Raw genomic sequence first — 20,407 nt, 5'->3', positions numbered from 1 at the left:
CTGCTCCCTGGGAGGGAAGGGAGACAGGGCTGGGTGCAGAGAGACACCTCACACACATGCCACCCCCCCCCCCAGCACAGCCTCACCTCTTCCCCGTTAATGGCCTTTCCATGGAGTCAGCTCCTAACCTGCTCCCAGGGTGACTGGGTAAATCAGCTGCTCCTCCCAGGACCTTGGGTTCTAATTAATGTCAGCTCATTAACGAGATAACGGCCATTTATTACCCTGTCTCCCTGGCTGCTGATTAACCCCTTCCCAAGGCGGGGGCAGGGGGTGGCGATGCTGTGGGACGGGGACGATGGGAGCAGGCGATGTCTCTGCAGTGAGACCCAGGGACACCTCAATAAGGGGGGGGACAGATGCAGAGACAGGCAAGCAGGACTGCAGAAGGGTCTGAGCGAGGGACAGTTGGGACAAGGAGGGGGTCAGAACACACATTTTTTCTTCCTAGCAGTATCGTAAGGGCTTGCTGGATTAAAGCCTTGAAGGAGCTACCAAGACTCATGAGCTCCGCCCCAAGTTGCCGCTGTGGCCTCCAGCACATCCCTGTGCCTCAGTGTCCCCAAGTGTCCCTACCCCAGCCCATGGGGGAGAGCGTGGCCGAGACCTAGAGCTCAGCACAAAATCTCCGCACAACCCTGGCCCTCAGCCCTTATTTTGAGGAGCTGCCACGCAGTCCCACATCTGATGGGAAGCCACCAACATGTCCTTGCCTCTAGAGGCAAAACCAACCCCAGACCCACCTCTTTGAGCACTGCCTACGCCACAGAGCGGTGGCCAGGATAATTCACCCCAGGGCAAAAGGGAGCCTTTGACTTGCCCCTGACCTGGGCCTGGGTATGGGAGGGCAAGAGCAAGGGGGCTGGGGGGGGCAGGGTGCCCCCACCCGGTGGTCCAACGCCAGGCTGCGGGGGCTAATGCTCTCTGTACATCAATCACGCTGCGCGGCGGCTCCCTATTAGCGGGAGCAGCGGCTGGTTAATCAGGCTGAGGGCTTCAGCTCGTTAAACTGACACCTCCGTTGCGAGAGTGAGACATGGGGGCACGCAAGGTGCCACTTATTTATTTTCTTCTTTCCCAGGGAATATATTAAACAAATTAAATTCCTGGAGTGTTGGGTCAGCACAGCCGGCTCTGCGCCTGTCCCAGCTCCACCTAGCTCAGCTGCGGGGAGGGGACCACGGTCCCCAGCCTGCCGCAAGTCCCCGGCACAGCTGCAGCGCCCCCAGTCCTGTCCCCCCCCTAGGCCTCCTCAGCCCTTTGCAATAAGACACAGCCCCCTCATTCCCCCTATTTCCATCTCCGGGCTCTGCTGTGACTGCGGCTGCTCGGTGGTGCTGAGCGTGGCTAGTGCGTGGGCAGGAGATCTTGCAGGAAACGCAGACCATGATTTCGTACGGAAAGTCCCCTGGGAATCTGCCTGCTGTCCCTGAATGGGCTTCCTCGGCCCCGCAGGGAGTGGAGCTGTGGAGCAGCGTCAGGTGCTTTCGGGGTGGCTTGTAATTCTCCCTGCTCCAGGGAGAGCCAGGTGCTGGTTTCAGCCATGTAGCACCGAGCCTTTTTCTTTGCACGCCGGTATTGGGGACACCTGGGCTAGCAGCAGGTTGGCACTGCAAGGTCCCTCTGCAAGCAGGAGTGCTAGGGGGGAGTGCACTTATTCTCTATAAAAATTGAGCCTCCATCACGGAACTCCAGGAGCTGGGGATTTAGAAAAAAACCACTGTGCATCGCAAGAACAGCTTTTATGCCATGAACATTAACAACACCGGCATTGGCCTCAAATCGTACAGAGCTGTGAGAACAAGGGCCTTTGCCGAAGCATTTCCCTGCGCTGGACCCTTCTCCTGCTTCAGCACCAGTCACCCCTTCAAAACCCAGTGCTGCCCCTGCTCAGACCCCATGGAGGTTTGGGTGCTGTTTCCTCGCTGCCAGGCTGCTCCGCTCCACCCCAGCACTAGCAGTGCTTCAGCCCTGCTCCCGGTCTGGTTAGGTGACAGGCATGGATGGAAAACTTGCTGCAAATTAGCCATTAGTCCCTGGAGTTGTTTATTTATTGACCATTTGCAACTCTTCTCTCCGTCACCACGTTTTGCCTCCCCATTCTTCCAGCAAAGTCAGTGGCAGCCTGACCTGCTCCGCTGTCCCACCCCATCCCATCCCATCCCATCTTGTCATAGCCATCCCTTCACAGACTCCCTTCCATTCAACCTCAGTCCTTCACGTGCCTCTTCATTTCAGGAACGGACCCACCTTTTGCTGGTGGAAGGGTGACTCCCTGGAGGTTAGTGAAGAATTGGAAATAATTTAATTTACCTCCCTGTTCGGGCGCTTTGATGAGCTGAAAGGCCCCTTGTCAGGCGGCGAATCCATCTTCCTCCAGCCTTACATCAAATTTCATTCACTAATTAGAAACTCCTGCCCTGGAGCGTGCCACCCCCACCCTGGCCGCCCCTTCTCCCCACCAGCACCATTATGAAAATAAATCGTTCCATTAGCCGCATTGTTGTGGCTGTGGGGCCCAGCGCCGGGAGTTATTAGAGCAGGAGGGAGGGCGTTGGATTAAGATGAATGATTTATTAAGGAAAAGGACCCTGATTAGATTCTTACTCGTCCCCTGCACGCGGGCGCATACTCACACACCCCCGTCCCACCGCCCGGGGCACCCCAGAGCCACTCGCCGAAGGTCAGTGCCGCATACCTGCGGGGTTTCCCCTGGGGCCGTATCCTGCTGGCGGTGGGAGCCTCCCACCTCGTAACGGGACTGTGTATGAGGCAATGGCTGATGCCTGCTGCCAGACCCCCTGCACAGTGCCCATCCGGCCCCGCTTGCCCCTTCCTTGCACCGAGGGTGGGCGACCACCGGCACCACCCCAACTCTGCCCGCCCTGCAGCAGGGAGGGGATACAGGAAAGGAAAGGTGGGCTTCGGTGTGTTAGTTCCTACCCCGCACTATGGGAGAGGGTGCTAGAGGGTGTCCCTCCAGCGGGAGGGTTGGCAGGGCTGGCTCCAGGCAGGGAAAGAGGGTGTCAGCCGCCTCCGTGGATCAGGGATGCTCTCTGCACCTGGGAGATGTGGGGTGGGCATGGGTGCAGAGGTGGGCACTGCCCTGCGGTGCTTGTGTCCTGTGGTCCTCACAGTGTCTATGCTATCGCCATGGGCCATGAGCATGTGCCCCTGCCTGTCCCCAGAGTGGGCAGGGATCAGGGACACAGGGACAACTGGATGTTTCAGACACTGCCTGGGATAGAAAGTGTCTGGGCTGGAAAGAGTAATTTGGGGGATTGGATGGTGATGCTGAGACCTGGGGGGTGTCCATGCCCGACCGGTGGGGTGGTGGGCGTGTGTCTGTCCGGGGGATAAAGGTATGTGTCGGGGGTGGATGTGTGTGTCTGTCTGTCCGTGGCTGTACAGCGGGCTGTGGTGTGCTGCTGCCTGCTAGAGCACCTCCATCCCTGCCTGGGGGAAGCTGCCAAGCGTAGGCAGAGGGACCTGGGGAGGGGCAGGACCACCCTGCAATGGGGGTGGGGGCTCCCAACATTGACCCCACGCTTGGGTGCCACAGCTGGGTTGAGAGAGGGTCAGGAGGTGGGGGCTTGGGCAGAGGGGGAGATGGCAGAGGCATTTGGGGTGCAGGATGGACTCCACATCCCACACCACGCACCCTCCTGGGGCTCCTGTGGGCCTGGGGCCGGGGCACTGAGCCCCCCACCCTAACAGAGCTGCAGAGAGCAGGGTCCTGCCCCTGCCCCCGGAGCAGCAGCAGCACTCCGAAAAGCCATTAAGCTAAATTAAGCTAATGCAAGTGAGAGTGGGAGGCTGGTACGGGCTCCCTCTGCGGGCACACGCTGGCTGGCAGCGCGCAGGGCTGAGCCGGGCTGGGCAGCCTCTCCTGGGCTTTGCTGGAGGGGCTATGGGTCAGTCTGCCCTCACCAGGAGGGGGATGCCCACAACCTGCTGTCCCAATGCCAGCAGGAACAGATATTTCGGGGTGACAACACCCCCCCCCCATCACTGTCACAGCCCAGGGGATGGGGAACTGGTTGGACCCAGAGGTCCTGGACCACAGGGACAATTGAGCTTCTTGCCCAGGGATATTCCCCCCTCCGCAGGGGAAGGTTTAGTCTTGGAGTCCTGCAGGATCCGCACCCTGCCGTCATCTCCTGCACACACCGCTCAAATGTGCGTTACCCACGAACAGGAGGTGCTTTCGGGGTGCTCTGCTCCCACTCCCCCAGCCCCGACGTCTCCCACCACCCCTTGCCGGGACCCCAGCACCCAGCGTGCCAGCCTGGGGCCGGGTCCGGAGTTGGCTGGCGCTGCCATGGCAGAAGGCCATGGTGCAAGGGACAGACGGGAGAGGCGGGGACGGGGATAAGGTCCCCCCTTGTTAACAACGCCGGACCCTGTAGCCTTTTCAAGGCGCTGAATAGGGGGTGGTACCTCTCCTCCCCTGAATTTGGGGCCGGGGGGGTGTTGGCGCTGGTTTAACATGCTCAGACAGGGCTGGAAGGATGGGGGGGGACACGCTACCCCAGATGGGAGCATGTGGGGGGTTTCTCCTTTCGCCACATGCCCTTCCTCTCCCTCCAGCCCACCATTCACATGGTAATGAGGACAAATTGATGGAGAGACATCCATTGTGGTACCCTCCAGCCCCGGCCCTTCTGCCGGCCACCCACCAGCATCCCCATCCATCACCACCCAGCCAGGACCCTGGTGGGACCCCCCCCTGCTCAGGACTGGCACCCTGGGAGATGGGGCTGCTTCAGGTGCTCATGAGCAGTGGGGCAGCCCCCAGACTGCCCTGGCTCTCCTGGGGTTGAGTGACAAAGGGCTGGGGTGTGGGGGATAGCATCCAGGGAAGGAAGAGCCCCCCATAAGTCCAGTCTGTCAGCTGGACATCAATTCGTCCTCACCGTCTTCGCCATGGGGCTTTATGGGTCTAGAGGGGAATTAATGGGGCTTCAGAAAGACCACAGAATCTTATTTATGGGTGTGCCCCCTTTCTTTTGCTGCCCTGGGGCCAGCCCAGAGCCAGGACCGCCCCCCCCCCCACACTTTCCCTGCTTCCACCCCGAAGCAGCCCCTTGAGACCCTGCAGCATCCTCCTAACGGGACAAGGAGCTGCTCCCCCACGCTCCCTGATAACCTAAAAACCTGGGCCTGGAGATAGGCTGCCCGCAGCGCCACGGGACACCCAAAAGGGCACATCCTCTCCCTGCGCATCCACTGCCTCCGGCTGCCCACCCCGCGCCTGCGACGGCAGCTTGATTGAAATTTCACTCCATAAAGTGCTTCTCAAAGGCCTGACCCCGTGGCCCCCCTAGGGACCAATTTGTCCTTCTCTGTAATAAGAACCTAATTAAATTAGCTCAGCCGCCTCGCAGAGCCCTTAAATTAGCCACGGTGATGAGGGCCCTCGCTGACAGCCTGCTGCTGAATTGCTCCGCACGCGCCATGCTGTGGGGTCCAGGGAAAGCCCTGGGGGGACCCCGGTCCCAGCCCCCCTGGGGAAACCAAGGCAGGGCAGCTTGGAGATGGGGCAGGGGGTGCACAGAGGGGTGTGTGGGTGGCACAGGTAAGGGGAGGCTGAGTGGGGTGCTGGCTGGTGGTCTTCCCTTCTGCTGGCATGGGGATGGGGTGGAGGGGGAACAGGGCTGGCGAGGGACAAGGGGACAGAGGCAGCAGTGACTAGCACTAGGCTAACGTGACATCGGAAACCCGGCGTGCAGGGTACAGGGTCCATCTTCTCCAAGAGCACTGGGTTAGCGGGTGTTGTGGTGATGGAGAGGGTGGAAAAGGCTGTCCCAGCATGGCCAGGTGAGCCCTGGATGGAGAGGTGTCTCCAGCAGTCCTGTGGTGGTTGTCCCTACTACGTCCTGCCCCTCTTGCCCTAGTTTCCAGGTGGTCCTGGTTACAGCTTGGTCCCACGTAAGCTGGGTCACTTCTGCAGCCTCCCTGCCACCTGTAAGAGGCTGCCCACCTCCCCCGGCTACAGGGAAATGGGGAAGGAGGGCTCTTCCTTACTGGTGGGGGGCACTGGGGTGGCCAAGTGTTGCTCCTAGAGAAGAGCAAGACACTTTCTGTCCCTGCCTGCCCTGTTTATGATGGGCACTAAGTGTCCCTGATCCCTGCCTGCCCCTCCTCACACCAGAGCTCGGAGCGCCCGCTGGGAGACGATGGATTTATTGGGCCGTGTCCCCGACCAGGAAAGGTACATCCAGTGAAGAGACAAAAATACACCTGCTGTCAGCCGCGCTCGCGCTCTCTCACTTCGCCCTGGACAACAATCACCATAAAAACTGTGCTTTAAAATAATCTTTAAATAATTTCTGCTTTTTGTTTAAAAAAAAAAAAAAAAATTCACCTTCCCCAACCAAACAGCTTTCCCCCCGGGCCCGCTCCCATCTCACCCTGCAATCGCCCACGCTGCCTCCCATCTATGGTACATACAAAGAGCAGATAAATAAATAAAGACGCGTGATGCTGCAGGGGGGATGCGGGTCACAACAGCCCCCCCCAGCCCCCTCACCTCCGCTAATGTGGAGCAGGGGGAGGCTGAGGCTCTAGCTAGGATTTGGGGGGGAGTAGTGTGGCTGCAGCTCTGATGGGAACCCCCCCGCCGGGGTCCCAGGAATGGGTGAGCAGCAATGAGTTACCCTGAGGGTTCGGGGTGCTGGGGAGGCTGGGGAGGTGAGGCCAAGGCAGGGTCTGGAGCATGAGGAGTTTTTTAGCTTTGGGGTGGGAAAAGCCTGGCTTTGGGCTGAGCCAGCTCAGGACAGGATGCCGGGAAGGCAAGGGTGGGAGCGCTTTCTCCCCAGACGCTTTCCTTCCCTGGCTCCAGCAGGCTGGGGTTGCAGCCCTGGCTCTCCCCACCCCTGCTCCCACCCAGTGCGTGCCCATGCCCGGCTGGCACTTGCACCCTGCTGCCCACACGCCTGCCTCCCCAGCCTCCTCTTGCCAGCCAGAGCTCCCAGTGCTGTCACGGTGTCCCCACGGGCATGCCCAGCTGGGTGGCTACGGTGCTGGCTTTGGGCAAAGCGCGGGGTCCTGCTCCCCAGCCTCTGGCTCCAGCGTCACTTGTGCCACCAAGTCATGGGTCTTGCGCCAGAGCCATGCCAGACCCTCCAGCTCTGTCTGTGCCCCCCAGGCATACAGGGGCTGGTTTTGATGCCCTGCTACACCCTCATCCAGGGCTAAAGGCAAGGCACAGTCCCAGTACCTGGGTCACCCTCCTGCCAGCTGCCACCTCCCAGGGGTGGGAATGGCATCACCCACCCTCCTGCCCGGGCTGCTCAGAAAATGGCACTGGGTCCCCGTTCCCAAATCCTCCCCTGCGGGTGCAGGCAGGCTGGGAGCCCTGCGGGAGCAGCCTGCAGCCAGGGGCTCTCTCCTCTCCCTGCTCCCCCTCGTCTATCAGACCTCCATCGTTAGCTAATTCTGCACACGCACACGCACATCACACGCACACACACAAATAGCAGCATGTGGATCCAGCCGGGAGCACCCCCATGTCCAAGGGGGGACCCTTCCTGCCTCCCCCCTTGCCCCCAGGAACAGGGGGTGAGGAGGGGGCGGTGGGCATGGAGGAGGCACACCGGGGAGCCCCAGTGCCCCCTAACTGGGAGGTGGCTGTGCCCCGAGCAGGCAGGGCTGGAGGCAGCTCCCCATGAGCACCCAGCTTTGGGAGGGGATGCTGGCCCCCACCGAGCCACCCCACAGCCACCGCCTCCGCCAGCAGTGCCGGCCAGGGTGCACCCTCAGCTCTCTGCCTGGGGTACCCCCAGGGGGTGGAAGCTGTCGGGGGGCAGGAGCAGCCTGCCCAGGCGGTAGAGCAGCCCCGAGTACCAGTGCACCCCGTCCCCCTGCACCCCTGACCACCCCACCAGGCTGTGGTAGAGCCGGAGCGGCCAGAAGGCCAGCTGCGCCAGATGTTGCTCCTGCACCAGGGCGAAGCATGAGGCCACCACGCCATCCACCACCAGCGTCCCGTGGCGCGTCAGCGGGGCGTAGGCTCCCACATCCCTCCGGTCCTGCACCCCTACCACCTCAGCGGGCTGCAAACCACCTCCCCCCACCGCCACCAGCACGAAATGTCCGGGGCGCACACGGCTGGCGAAGGTGGGATGGAAGTGGGTGGCGGGCGCCGAGGCGTTCTCAGCCACGAAGAGCAGGTGGGTGGGCGTCAGGGCCAGGCGCCGGGGGGGCTCCCGTGTCTCGATGACGTGGAAGGAGGTGAGGGCGCGGGGCTCCTTGTCCAGGAAAGCCAAGAAGTCGCTGTAGGTGGGCCTGCCTGCTCCGTCCATCGCCAGCACCCGCTGACCTGGGCGCAGCGCCCACAGTGGCGTCTGGGCACCGTCCTCCAGCGTCGCCAGCGCCCGCCCGGGGAAGCAGCCCCCCGTCTTCGCAGCGGCTGAGTGCTCTGCGTGGGGAGAGAGAGGACAGGAGGGTTACCCATCTGCCAGACCCCCAGCATCACCCTTCCACGGCGCACAAAAACCTTCCCAAAGCTGCCCAGTGTTGCCCACCCAGGGATAACCCTGCCTAGGCATCACCAACGTGCATGTGTCCCCTACACACCCCCAGCCACCAATCCAGCCTCCCTGGGCACCTGTTCCCCAACCACCATGTCACTGGGGTTGGCCCTTGGGGGCTCGAGCCACGTGTGGCAGCACCTGCTCCCTGACACAGCACCAGGGCACTGGGAATTTTCTGCGCAGCCAGATCCCGATACCTGCCTGGCACAGCCATAGCCCCGAATGCACAAGGCAGTGCCAGGGGGCACCCGAAGCTTGAAAGAAGGGAGGCAGATCCCTGAGCTGGTGGCAGGCTGAGGAGCAGTGTCTGGTCGCACTCTGCATGCCCATAGCATCCCCATCCCCTGCAGTCCCGGGTACCTCTGGGAAGGATGCTACAAGGAACAGCACAGGGTGCAGTGCCCTTCCCCAGCACCACCGCACACCCCCACCCCACACTGCAGCCCCGCTCCCTTCTCCCGCTTGCTCACCCCTGCACCGCTGATGCCAGACAACCCCCTCTCTGAGCTGCAGGAAAGTGTCACAGCCTGTGGCCATCATCAGGCAAAAGCTGACAGCCTCCTGAGCAGGGCTTCGCTAGCAGTTGTCACAGGGTAAAGCACCCAAATTCTCTGGGGCTTGTTGCCTGGGATGGTGGCACAGTGGTCCTACCCCTCCCCAGATGAAAAGATGCAGCAAGTCATCTGGTGTCACCAGGGGCCCATCCTGGCACTCAGCGGGGGAACCCTGGCTTCCCAAGGAATGGTGCTCAGCTCCTACAGCAGCCCTGGTCCCCCAAGCCCCAGCAACCCCCATCTTAGGGTCTATTTGATGCCCTCCCACCGTCTGCCAGGGGCATCTCATCTAGGGTCCTGCTCCTGGCCCAGCCTCAAGATCCCAGCCCTGCCTCGGGGCCCTCTCCCAACTCCCCCATCTAATCCCTGAGTGTCCCCACCCAGATGGGACTGCCCCCCACCCCTCCCCAGCTTCAGGCAGAGCCAAATCCCAGCCCCCAGGCCCATGAAGAGAGGCATCCATCGCTGGGACAGAATCCTTTTATTGCTCAGCCGAGGTGCAGCGCCCACCCCATGCCTGCCCCGGAGGCCAGGTCCCAAATCCTGCACCCCGCAGCCCCAGGCAGGCGGCAGAGCCATGGGGAGGGGCTGGCAGGAGGGCGAGAGGGGCACCTGGCAGAAGTGGGGGGCACAGGCGCTGGGCATGAAGGGGTGAGCAGGTGCTGGGGGGGGGACCCGAGGAGACACAATACATACAACAGGCCACGTGGCCATCCGTACAAAAATAAAAGCCATTTACTAAGAGGCAAGGGCAGCCCGGCTGCCCTCTGTACACAGCTCTGGGGGGTGTGTGTCATGATCTGCACCCCACAGCCTCCACCACGCATCCCCAGGCTCCCCACGGCCTCGGGTATAAATATGTGGGACCCAGAGCCCTGGGGAGCCGCTGCAGAGCGAGGGGGCTGTGGCCAGCCTCCAGAAGCCTCAGGGCCCCGGGCTGCAGCCTGGGTCACGGCATCCCTCTTCGGTCGGTCCAGGGGAGAATCCCGGGATTCAAGAGCCTCCGTCCTTCTCCAGGGGCACAGCCCCCCACTCCTCTGGCCATCCCCAAGGCTCTGGGGTCATGGTCCTTGCTTCGGAGCCTGGCCCCACTCCTCCGGCCAGCCCCACAGGGCACCCTGGGGCGCGGGGGTTCTTCGCCCACGCTTTGTCCCTCTTCTTCGGGGGCGCGTCGCTCCCTCTCTGCGGTGCGGTCGCCGCACCTCCATCGCCGGCCGGCGTTGCGCCCGTCCTGGCATCGGCACGGGGGAGCGGGTCAGCGCGGGGGGGCAGGCTGGCGTCTGGGGGTGTCAGGCCGCTGGCCGCGGGCTAGGGCAGTAGGACAGGCAGAGTGCGGTGGGAGCCGAGCCCGGGGACAAGGGACGCGGGGCAGCGCCGGTGTAACCAGCCCTGGCACCACCGTGGCACACGGGTGCGTGGGCATGTCTGTGGGTATGTGTGTGCCGCCGCGGCCCCTCTCCCTGTGCGTGGGCGAGTGCTCTGGGTGCAGACATGGTCCTCTGGCACGGCGGCCATATGCCGGTTCGGTGCCGGTCGAGGCTGCCTCCGCGCCCACGCAAGCCCACGCACAGGCAGAGCCCTTCCCAGCCTGTCGCGACATGGGCACGCAAGCGTCCGAGCCGCAGCGTGGGGCGCTGCTGCCCTCTGCCGCACGCAGCCAGCGCCGCCGCGCCGCCGGGAGATGCGCGGAACCCGGGGATGCAGCATCCCAAGCAGGGCAGCTTTTCCCCGGGCTGCGGGGGCGCCTTGCACTCCACGCAATCCCATCCCACACACGGGCAGGGCCTGAAAACAGCCTTCCCCCCCCCCCCCCGCCACTGCACCGCACGGGGGGAAGCAGACACCAGCAGCAGCAACAGCATCCCTCGCTCCAGTCCAGGTGCCTCTGCCCCCCGGCAGCCCCAGCTCCGCTCCCCTCTGCAGAAGAAGCTGCACGGCAGAGAGCTGATCCCAGGGCACCCTGGCCTGTCCCCGCCTGGGTGTCCCTGTCCCCAGACAGTCCGGGCTGGATGGGGCTGAGGGTGGGCAGCTGGGCACTAAGGGACTGCAAGGGCAGGGGAGAGAGATGCGATGGGCAGACTGGGGGGGGACAGGCTGGGGAAAAAGGGGACGTGGGGTGGGAAAAGGAGGCGACTAGAGAGGGTGGGTCTGGTTGCATGGCTGTGGGATGGGGAATTTGCCCCATGGCACTGCTGGCCGCAGGTGTGTGACTCACTCCCTACACAACTGTCTGCCCCTGATAGGGAAATCAGGCTGCAAGGGCCAGCACCCCCCTAGGAGCACCCTACCCACCCAGCCAGGCTCCCCAGGCTCCCAGCCCCACTCACTGCCCTCCCCTGGCCTTACCTGACTTGACGGAGCAGTGGATGTGCGCCTTGGACTCGTAGTAGACCCAGTCGAAGCCAGCCTCCACGGCCAGGCGAGCCAGCATGCCGTACTTGTTGCGGTCCCGGTCTGAGGTCGTGATGTCCACAGCTCGGCCCTCGTAATGCAGAGACTCCTCTGAGTGGTGCCCATCCTCGTCCCAGCCCTCTGTCACCCGCAGCTTCACCCCTGGCCACTGATTCATGACAGAGATGGCCAGGGAATTCAAGCGGTCCTTGCAGCGCTGTGGGGCAGAAAGGCAGAGTCAGTAAAAGCTTTTTGGAGGTGGGGGTTGGGTGTCTGGTTGGCAGGTTGTATCCCATCATGTTTCCACAAAGCCTCTCTGGGTCCTCAGAGTGTCTGAGGGCTGGCCCAGCAGAGGAAGATCTCAGAACATGAGGTGCCTTGTCCATCCCATGCCCTCCAGACTCCTCACAGTGCCCCAAAACCCCTTGTTTGACACAACATCTCCCAAGGATGTGCACCCCATTTGGGTGCTCATCTCTCCCTCCACTTCTCCCCCCACGTTCCCAGCTTGTTGAAGAGCCCGTCGGGCAGCAGAGCTTTGGTCAGGGTGAAATACCCTCTCTGCTCCTCAGCCACCTTCCCCATGCTAGCACTGCCCCAGGGGCTCCCAGCTGACAGGAGGAGGATGTGGGAGTTGAGACCCTGCTGCCTCCTCGCTTGGAGGATCCCCCAGGGTCTCCAGCACTGTTCGCAGGCACAAATGAAACAACCCGCCCAGTCCTCAGCACAGCTCTGCTTGGTGTCACTCCTCGAGTCCTGAGGCACAAGGACACAGCACTGGGCAGCTTCATAGCTTCATCCAGCCTCTGCTCACGTGGGAAATGCCAAACCTGCCCAAGAGCTCTGTTGCGCTGGAGCAGAAAGGATGTGGGGTGAAGACCCCTCCAACACTCCCTACCACAAGGGCTGAAATTCCGGGGCTGAGGAACACCAGCGGATCCTAAAGACCCAGACCTGGTGGCCGCAGAGGTCACACAAGCAAGGCAACTGTCCTGCCTTGTCCCCCCCTGCTGCTGTCCTCCCCAGACAGACCCAGACATCTACACCACAGCCCTCCCAGCCTTGCCCTGCACTGCCCACGTCCCCCAGCCACAGCTGCATCGCAGGGAAGGACCAAGCCCCTGCGTGCTTGGCTTGCAAAAGTACAGACCGCACTTCTGGTCCCTTCCCCTGCTGCAAAAGGGATGGAGGAGAGCTAGAAAAGATGTAGGAAGAGCAATACAGGAGCTTCTACACAAAAACAGGTGAATGGACTAGGATTGTGCAGCCTGGAAAGGAGATGCTGGGGTGTGGGGGGGTGGTCCCTGAGCGCTATAAAATCAGGGTGAAGGACAGAGCATTTATGGTCATGCATGAGGCCAGTTCTGGGAAGCATTAAATGAAACAACTGGGCAGCAGCCTAAAAACCAGCCACTGTGGGGGGCATTTTTGCACGATGCCCAGCTTGGCCCTGGAACTCCCCATCATGGGATGTCACGGGTCATGAGACACAGTCACGGTGAGCATGAGCCAGGGCTATAAAACCCGATGCTGGCTACACCCCTGGGCTCAGAAATGCCCCAGCACTGCTTCCACAGGGAGTTGCTCCCCAAAAATATGGTCCCTCACCCTATCCCCAAGCACCTGCTCCGTCCAGGGGAGGTGGGCAGTGCTGCTCTCGGGGAAACCAGCTTGCGCTTGGCAGGGTCCGGGCTCTGGGAAGGGCAGTGCCAGGCAGGCCTTTGCCCCACATGGGGCGGGGGAGCACCTCTGCCCTCGTCCCACGGCTCCCTGGGTGTGGGGAGATAAGCCAGGAAGGTGTTGGACAAACAGTTGCCAGGTGAGTGGAGAAGGAGGGAGGGGAGCGACTTTTGTTCCCATCCAACACCACCGTGGTACCACTTGCCACATGGCACAAACAGCTCCCAAGGTCCCCAGCACCCCGAGGACCCCACAGAGAAGGGCAGTAAGGGGGTTCCAGGGCTGGAGGCAGGCAGGGATTCCGCGACGCCCCTCTGGATCCCCCAGGCCATCACTCCAGGCGTCCCATGCCAGCACCCCACTCTGAGCACCCCTACTGCCAACTCTTCGGTCCTCCAGGGGCACCCTGCTGGCACACAAACACCGAGACCCTCCAACGCCTGTCCCCCAGGCAGGGACACCGCCTGCCACCAGCCCCTGGATCAAGGCCACCCTTCCCTAGCGGGACACACCTGGGCTGCCCTGTCCCCTGCATGTGCCTCTCCTGCCCAAGGGTCCCACCATCTCCCCCCCCTCCCCGCCCGGGGCATCGCCCAGCTGCCTGCCCGGCTGGGCACACAGCTCCGGAGCAGCCTGCCCCGGGCTACCGAGACGGGCGGCTCTGCCTGTGCCTTTGGTGGCCAGCAGGTGTCAGAGCACGGGCAGGGACCGGCAGGGAGCCGGCACCGACGGGCAGGGAGCCGGCAGCGACGGGCAGGGGAGGGTCGAGGAGAAAGCAGGTACCGACGGGTGGGGAGCAGGCACGGACAAACAGGGCAGCAGCGGGAAAGGAGCAGGTATGGATGGGCAGGGAACAGGCAACTCTGAGCAGGGAGCAGGCAGTGATGGGCAAGCGCAAGTGGGTGGGGATGGGCAGGGAGCAGGCACGGGCAGCAGGGAGCAGGCACAGATGGGCAGGGAGCAGGTAGGGACGGACGCTGCCTGCCCAGGGGCTCTGCTGCCTGCACAGACAGGTAGGAAGGGACCAAGAAACCTGTGGGCTTGGGTTGTCTGCAGGGTCTGTGCTTGCCGGGGGCTGCAGAGAGAGCCCACCTCCTCCCCATGCACAGCCCGGAGGGACTACAGCATCCTCGGGGACCAGGGTGACCATGCCTGCCTGCCTGCCTGCATGGCATGGTCCCCCTCCTGCCTCCTGGGGGTGAACACAAGGTATCGTAAGGTGATGACAAAGATGTGGAAATGCCACTGTGGCCCATGGGCCCTGCGAGGCCCAGGCTGGAGTGGGTTGTCCGAGCTTAGCCATGTGGCACTGAGCCTTTGCCATGGCTCACCAGCTCCAGCACTGTTCTGGTGCCTGGCCAGGAGGCTGAAACCCATGCAACAGGCATATAGCAGGGTTTGGGGGGGAAGGCAAGTGATGACAGTGTGTGAGGCGGGGGCACAGCTTGTCCCTGTAGTGGCACTGGGCACCCCCAGGCTACGTGCAGGATGGGGCTCCATGCCACCACACGGAGCTGGCTGCCTCTGTGCTGTCCCATGCACATCACAGTGGAGACCCCAGGGATTTTGGACTGGGTTGAGCAGAGATGTTCTCCCTGCTGACCAGCACTGGCATCACTCTCTTCTCGTGATCAGGCTGGGTACAGGACCATGTAGTCAAACCCCTTTTGGGAAGACAGCAGGTCTGGAAGGAAGGGCACAGCTCCAAGGTGGGACACAGACAGCAGGGACCCCAGGGATATCTCAGAAGAGGTATGCAGGATGCTCAAGTGGGACCACAGCCTCAGCACAGGGGTTGTGGATGGAGCATGTTTGGTGACAGCTACCCCAATGCCCGAGGCTGGCCAAGAGAAGAGGGCTCCCACTAGCATCTGCCCCCCACGTGAGGTTTCTCCCAAAGGAAGCCAAGAGTCCTGTCCCACGGTCTCCATGGGCAATTCCTCACCACTGCAAGGATGGTCTTGGTACCAGTTGGGCCAATGTTGGCTGCAAAGGGTGATGGCTGTGGAAGGGAGAGGCTTTGGGTTGGGACTCCATGGGGGCAGGGGGCCGGGGACATTCCTGGGCCAGTCTGCCGGGGAGAGGTGAGGCGGGCTCTGCCTCCAGCCTTATCTCAGCGCCTCCGAGTGGGACCAACAAGAGCAAACACACTGGAATTCTTGAGGAAGATGAAACGATAAAGGAAAGGCAGGCAGAGAGCAGCACTACCCACCCCCCCAAGCAGGCGGCATCTTCCGGCTGCCTGGGACACCCAGACCCTTGGACTTGGGGAAAGAAAACAGGTTTGAAGTGAGTCAACAGCAGTAAAAGCCAGCGCACTGGGGGAAGGGACAAGGAGTTGGGTCAATGGCCTTTCCCAACCCATAGCAACACAAGGTATGGCACCAGAGCCAGAGCTTGCACATCTGGGGGCATCTCCCACAGCCAGAGGCCACAGGGCAAGACAGAGGGCTGTGGGATGGCAGTGAGCTACCAGAAGTCAAGCCACCTCCACAGTAATGGGGACAATTCCCTGCAGAGCTGCCCAAGCCACAGTGGTACCCATCTGTGCACAAACGTGCAGTGGCTAGGGATACTGCGGGGGGCAGGAGCCCTTATTTGGGCCACCTAAGAGGACCAGGGAGTTTCCAGGTACCATGTCAACAAGGTAGCGGGACAGTGGGAAGTGTGGGGTTGGCAGGTGGGACATGGAGCCTTCCCTCTCCCAGGGGTGCCGGAGGGCACTGGCTGGGTTAGGGCAGGTGGTGGGAGCACTGGGAACACAGCCAGAAGCACTCTCTTTCATCCAACTCAAGCATACGATGGCACCCGCTTCTCTGATGCACAGACTAGCAAAGCTCACTGCTTCCTCAGTACCCCTGAGGCTGTTCCCTAGGGGATGCAGGCTCCAGCCCAGCCCCAGGACCCCAGTGACCAGCAACCATGACTTGTGCAACTCCCCAAGCTTGATGCTGCCTCACAGTGGGTCTTGGTCCCTCTGCTGCAGTCCCCCAGCTTGAGAACCACCCTGGAGCACGGCCCCTGCCCTCAGGGACCTGGCCCCAGGGCACGTGGGGTTGCAGAGCTGTCAAGCCAGCACCCAAGCAGCTTCTCCTCCCGCTGTTACCAACACCTCAGTCACAAACCACGTCCAGAGCCCCCTCAGTGCCTGCCACCATGGCCATCTGTGCTCACCCACCCGCCAGCCCCAGCCTGGGAGCTGCAGCGGTCAGCCGGACAGCCCCGGCTCCCCTCCGCCTCCCCCGGGAGCTTCCTCAGGCTGTAACCCAGTGCTGAGGCTGGTGGCCAGGTTTCTTAGCAAGGCCGTGCGGCTCCTTATCTGCATTCCTGAAACCCTCAGGCATTCTCCTGGCAATATTAAAACACAGAGTAACCTTCGTCCAGCATCACCTCCCCCCGCTCCCTGCGCTGCTGTCCTCTGTCCGTGTCCCCCCCCCCCTTCCCACTGGACCAGGGCACTTGTCAGCTGGCTGCAGCAGGGCATCTGCAATAACAGGTTGTCTCCGTCCCTGAGCACAACAAATTGAGGGCAGCCTCCACCGGGCACCCTTCACCATCCCACACAAGACACGTAGGAATGGGGCACTAAGGCACAGCACAGGGTTTCGGTGACAGAGTGGGGACAAGGACAGCAAGGGTGCCCCTGGAGCCCAGCTTGCTGCTCTGCCCACTCCCCTCCCTGCCAGCACACCGGGGTCTGCTCTGCCCCTCGGCTCCGACAGGCAGGCTGCCTGCTCTGCCAGCTGGTAGGCAGAGCAGAGGGGCAAGAGCAGGGTGGGTGCAGTGGGGCAGGGTGCTGCCAGCTCAGGGGACAGGGGGACATGGGTTGCGGGACAGCAGGGCAGGTTCTGGCAGCTCAAGGGACAGGGGAACGTGGGTTGGGGGACAGCAGGGCAGGTTGCTGCCAGTTCAGGAGGCACAAGGGCACACCTCGGGGTGCAGCAGAGATGGGTGCCACCGGCTCCGAGGGACAAAGAGGCAAGGTGCTGCCCCCCCGGGGGACAGGGTGCTGCCGGCTTGCGGGGCAGCGTGCTGCCGGCTCGGGAGGCACAAGGGCACATCTCCAGGGTGAAGCAGACATGGGTGCCACAGGGTCCGAGGGGCAGCGAGGCAAGGTGTTGCCATCCCGGGGGACAGGGTGCTGCCCCCGCGGGGGACAGGGTGCTGCCGGCTCGCAGGGCAGCGTGCTGCCGGCTCGGGAGGCACAAGGGCACACCTCCAGGGTGCAGCAGACATGAGTGCCACCGGGTCCGACGGGCAGTGGGGCAAGGTGCTGCCATCCCGGGGGACAGGGTGCTGCCGGCTCCGGGCGCAGGCTGCTGCCGTATCAAGGCGCAGCGGGACGGGCTGCTGCCCGCTCCGGCTCCGACGCGCCCAGCCCAGACCAAGCGGCAGAGCTTTGCGGAGCCCGGCGAAGGGAGATGCCCGGGATGCCCGGGGCAGGACGGGGAAGCCGCAGCGCCGGGTCCCCCGCTTCTGGCCGCGCTGTCCCAGGAGAGCTGGGCTCAGGGCGCTCCCGGGCGGCCCCCGGTGCCCGCAGGTGCCCGGCGCGGGGGGGAGAAGCGGGCGGCGGCGGGGCCGTACCTGGGTCATGAGCCGGTCGGCGCCGGTGTTCTCCTCGTCCTTGAAGATGATGTCGGGGTTGTAGTTGGGCGTGAGCTCCTTGAAGCGCTCCGAGTTACGCGCGATCTTGCCCTCGTAGCGGCCGCTGGCCCCCAGCGTCTTCTCGGGGACGTTGGGGCTGAACTGCTTGTAGGCGAGGGGGATGAGCTTGCGGGGCGGGCGGCGGCGGCTGCCCACCACCCTGCCCGGCCCGCAGCCGCGCACGGCCGGCGCCAGCAGCAGCGCGCACCCGCTCAGCAGCAGCAGCAGCCGCGCCGGCTTCATGGCGCGCCCGGCGGCCCCGGGGCGGCCCGGGGGACCGGCGGCTCCGGGGGCCCCGCTAGGTTCGGCCGCCGCTCCCGCCGCCCGCCCCGGGGCTCCCCATGCGGCGCGCAGCCGGCGGGCAGGTGCCGGTGCCGGTGGCGGCGGCGGTGGCGGCGGCGGGGCGCGGCGGCTGGCCGGCGCGGGTGCGCTCCGGTTGCCCGGTGCGGCGGGCCGGTGTCGGCCCGCTCTGAGCTGCCGTTGGCCCGGCGGCGGCAATAAATAGCGAAGGGCCGTTTGTTTTGGCAGGCGAGCGGCCGCTTGCGGGGCGAGGGGAGCGGGGCTCGGCGCTGCCGGAGCCCCCCGCGGTTTGCGCCCCGGCGGTCAGCGCGGCGGGGCTGGAGCCGGAGCCGGAGCCGCCGCTGCCTCCGCTCCCCGGGCAGGAGTGAGAGGGGAAATTGAAGAGATCCGGGACCGGGAACCGCCAGGACCGCACCCTGCCCGTGTCCCAGCCTCCCAGCGCCCTCCCTCTCTCGCCTCCTCCCCGCGGAACCTGCCCCGGGCCGCCCGCAGCCTCCTCCCCCCGGCCGAGCCCCGCAGCCCACCCCGCCGGGGGTGCCCGCCGACACCTGCCCCCCGGCGCAGCCCCGCCGCCGCCCCGAGGCGCACCGGGCCCGACGCACCCCCACCCACCCCCCCGACCCGGGACGTCCCGCGGGGGCTCCCCCGTGGCGGAGTGGGCGCGGGGTGGCACCCCCGGGGCTCCGGCCCCCGCCGCGCTGCCTGCTCGCCAGGGGCCCGGGCCTGCGGGCGGGGATCAAACAGAGCAGGGAGGCAGCTGGTTGAAATTTAACCACAATATTCTCGCTCCCCATTGTTTCCAGGGAGGCCCGATATTTCCACAACAGGATTATGGCATCTGATTAACTCGCTGAGACAACAATGAGGGGCTGGGATGGGCTTCCCCTTCTAGCTGCCAAAAGGGGAAAGTAAATACAACACCCTGATTTCAGGAGCGAGGGCTTGCGGGGCCCCCCAGTTCTCCCCCAGCTGTGTGCCAGGGAGGGGTCTGGCATGGCTCTGCTTGCACCCCCTCTGGCTCCCTAGGACCTTCCCAGGTGAGGCAGTGCCTTGGGATGCCCCCGCACACTCAGCCCTCTCAGGGATGTCCCCTCGCCAGCTCTTTGGTGGGCACAGGGCATGGGTCACTCCTAGGGATACACAGAGAGGCCAGGCTGGAACAGCCCAGCCATCAGTCCGGCACGGGCTGTGGGGCTCTGCTGGCCTCAGCAGGACCAAGCAACTTGGGCAAGAGGGATGCAGGCTGAGGAGCCAGCAGTACCCATGGGCTTAGGATGCTGCTGTCCAGTGGCCCCTGTGGACCATTTCCTTTGCAGGAGCTGCAGGCAAAGTGCAGCTGGCCAGAGGTGTCTCCATCAGATTTTCATAGTCAGTAGCCACACTCCATCAGGTTTTTGTACTGGTTTTGTGTACCCAAAACGCAAAAATCAGTGCCCAGAGCCTCTGTGAAGTCCTGCCACCGCGCAGGATGGTGAGGCTGTCCCGTTACTCCTGCACATGATGGAGCAAGAGGGTTTGGCCAGCAGCCCCAGGACACCCCACTTCCACATCTCCTCGGCTAATCCTTCCAGTGGAGCATCCTTAAGGTGATCAGCAGCAGACAGAGCAGAGCGGATGTGTCACAGCACCGCTCCCCATCCCTGCCCCTGGCTTCCCAGGGCTGCAGAAGGGGCACAGTTCTCTGTGTATCACGGGCACAAGAAAATTGGAGTCTGCGCTAGGTCCACAGGGTCTTTCAGGCTGGTTTGTACCCCCACCACATAAGCCCAACTCCCCATCTGCTCATCACTGCCACAAGGGAGTGGGGAACTGCCACAAGGATCATCTAGGGTGGCGCTGGGTCCGGGAAGTGCACCACATCCCTGGGCAGAAGTGCCCTATGGCTGCCAGTGACCAAACTCAGACCTCCAAATAACCTCTGCAGCCTGCAACCGTTCAGCTTCAGCATGCATGTCATACGTGTCTCTCCCCCTCCCAGCAGCTCTGGGCTGACAGCAGCCTTGCCCAGCCCTCACTGGTACAACATTCATGTCCCATGGAGGCCCAGGGCTGCAGACAGCGAGCTGGGTTTGTGACAGCAGCTCCTACCCATGCAGGGGCCCCGGCATCCTGCATCGGCTCTGGCCACAGCGAGCAGTGACAGTGTCCTGTCACTGGGAGCAGACTCTGCCTCCTCCCCATGCAGCAGTGACCTGCTGGGCTGACGGGACATGGGACACAGGAGAATGACTCCTACTCATTAACAGCTCTGTGCTGATGAAGAGCAGTCTGCCAGGAACAGCCTGAGCACCAAGCACCACC

The 20,407-nt window shown here is 63.3% G+C and overlaps 1 protein-coding gene across 1 annotated transcript; it reads right to left on the bottom strand.

Moving 5' to 3' along the window:
• Positions 1 to 5,864: 5,864 nt before the first annotated feature.
• Positions 5,865 to 18,515, bottom strand: IHH (Indian hedgehog signaling molecule). The gene is made up of 3 exons (XM_074595867.1): positions 17,747 to 18,515; positions 11,438 to 11,699; positions 5,865 to 8,422 (listed from the first exon to the last, which is right to left on the bottom strand). Exons 1-3 carry the CDS (start codon positions 18,047 to 18,049, stop codon positions 7,761 to 7,763), a joined length of 1,227 nt encoding a protein of 408 aa, XP_074451968.1. The 5' UTR covers positions 18,050 to 18,515; the 3' UTR covers positions 5,865 to 7,760.
• Between the last annotated feature and the right edge of the window lie 1,892 nt (positions 18,516 to 20,407).

This window comes from Larus michahellis, chromosome 7, assembly GCF_964199755.1.
Source record: "Larus michahellis chromosome 7, bLarMic1.1, whole genome shotgun sequence".
Taxonomy (NCBI): domain Eukaryota; kingdom Metazoa; phylum Chordata; class Aves; order Charadriiformes; family Laridae; genus Larus; species Larus michahellis.
This window is presented reverse-complemented; position numbering and strand designations above follow the sequence as displayed.

Coding starts and splice junctions, on each gene's coding strand:
- IHH (XM_074595867.1), bottom strand. CDS start 18,049: ATGAAGCCGGCGCGGCTGCTGCTGCTGCTGAGCGGGTGCGCGCTGCTG. Junction 11,700..17,746: donor CCGACCGGCTCATGACCCAG/GTACGGCCCCGC, acceptor TCTGCCCCACAG/CGCTGCAAGGACCGCTTGAA. Junction 8,423..11,437: donor CCACTGCTCCGTCAAGTCAG/GTAAGGCCAGGG, acceptor CTCCCCACGCAG/AGCACTCAGCCGCTGCGAAG.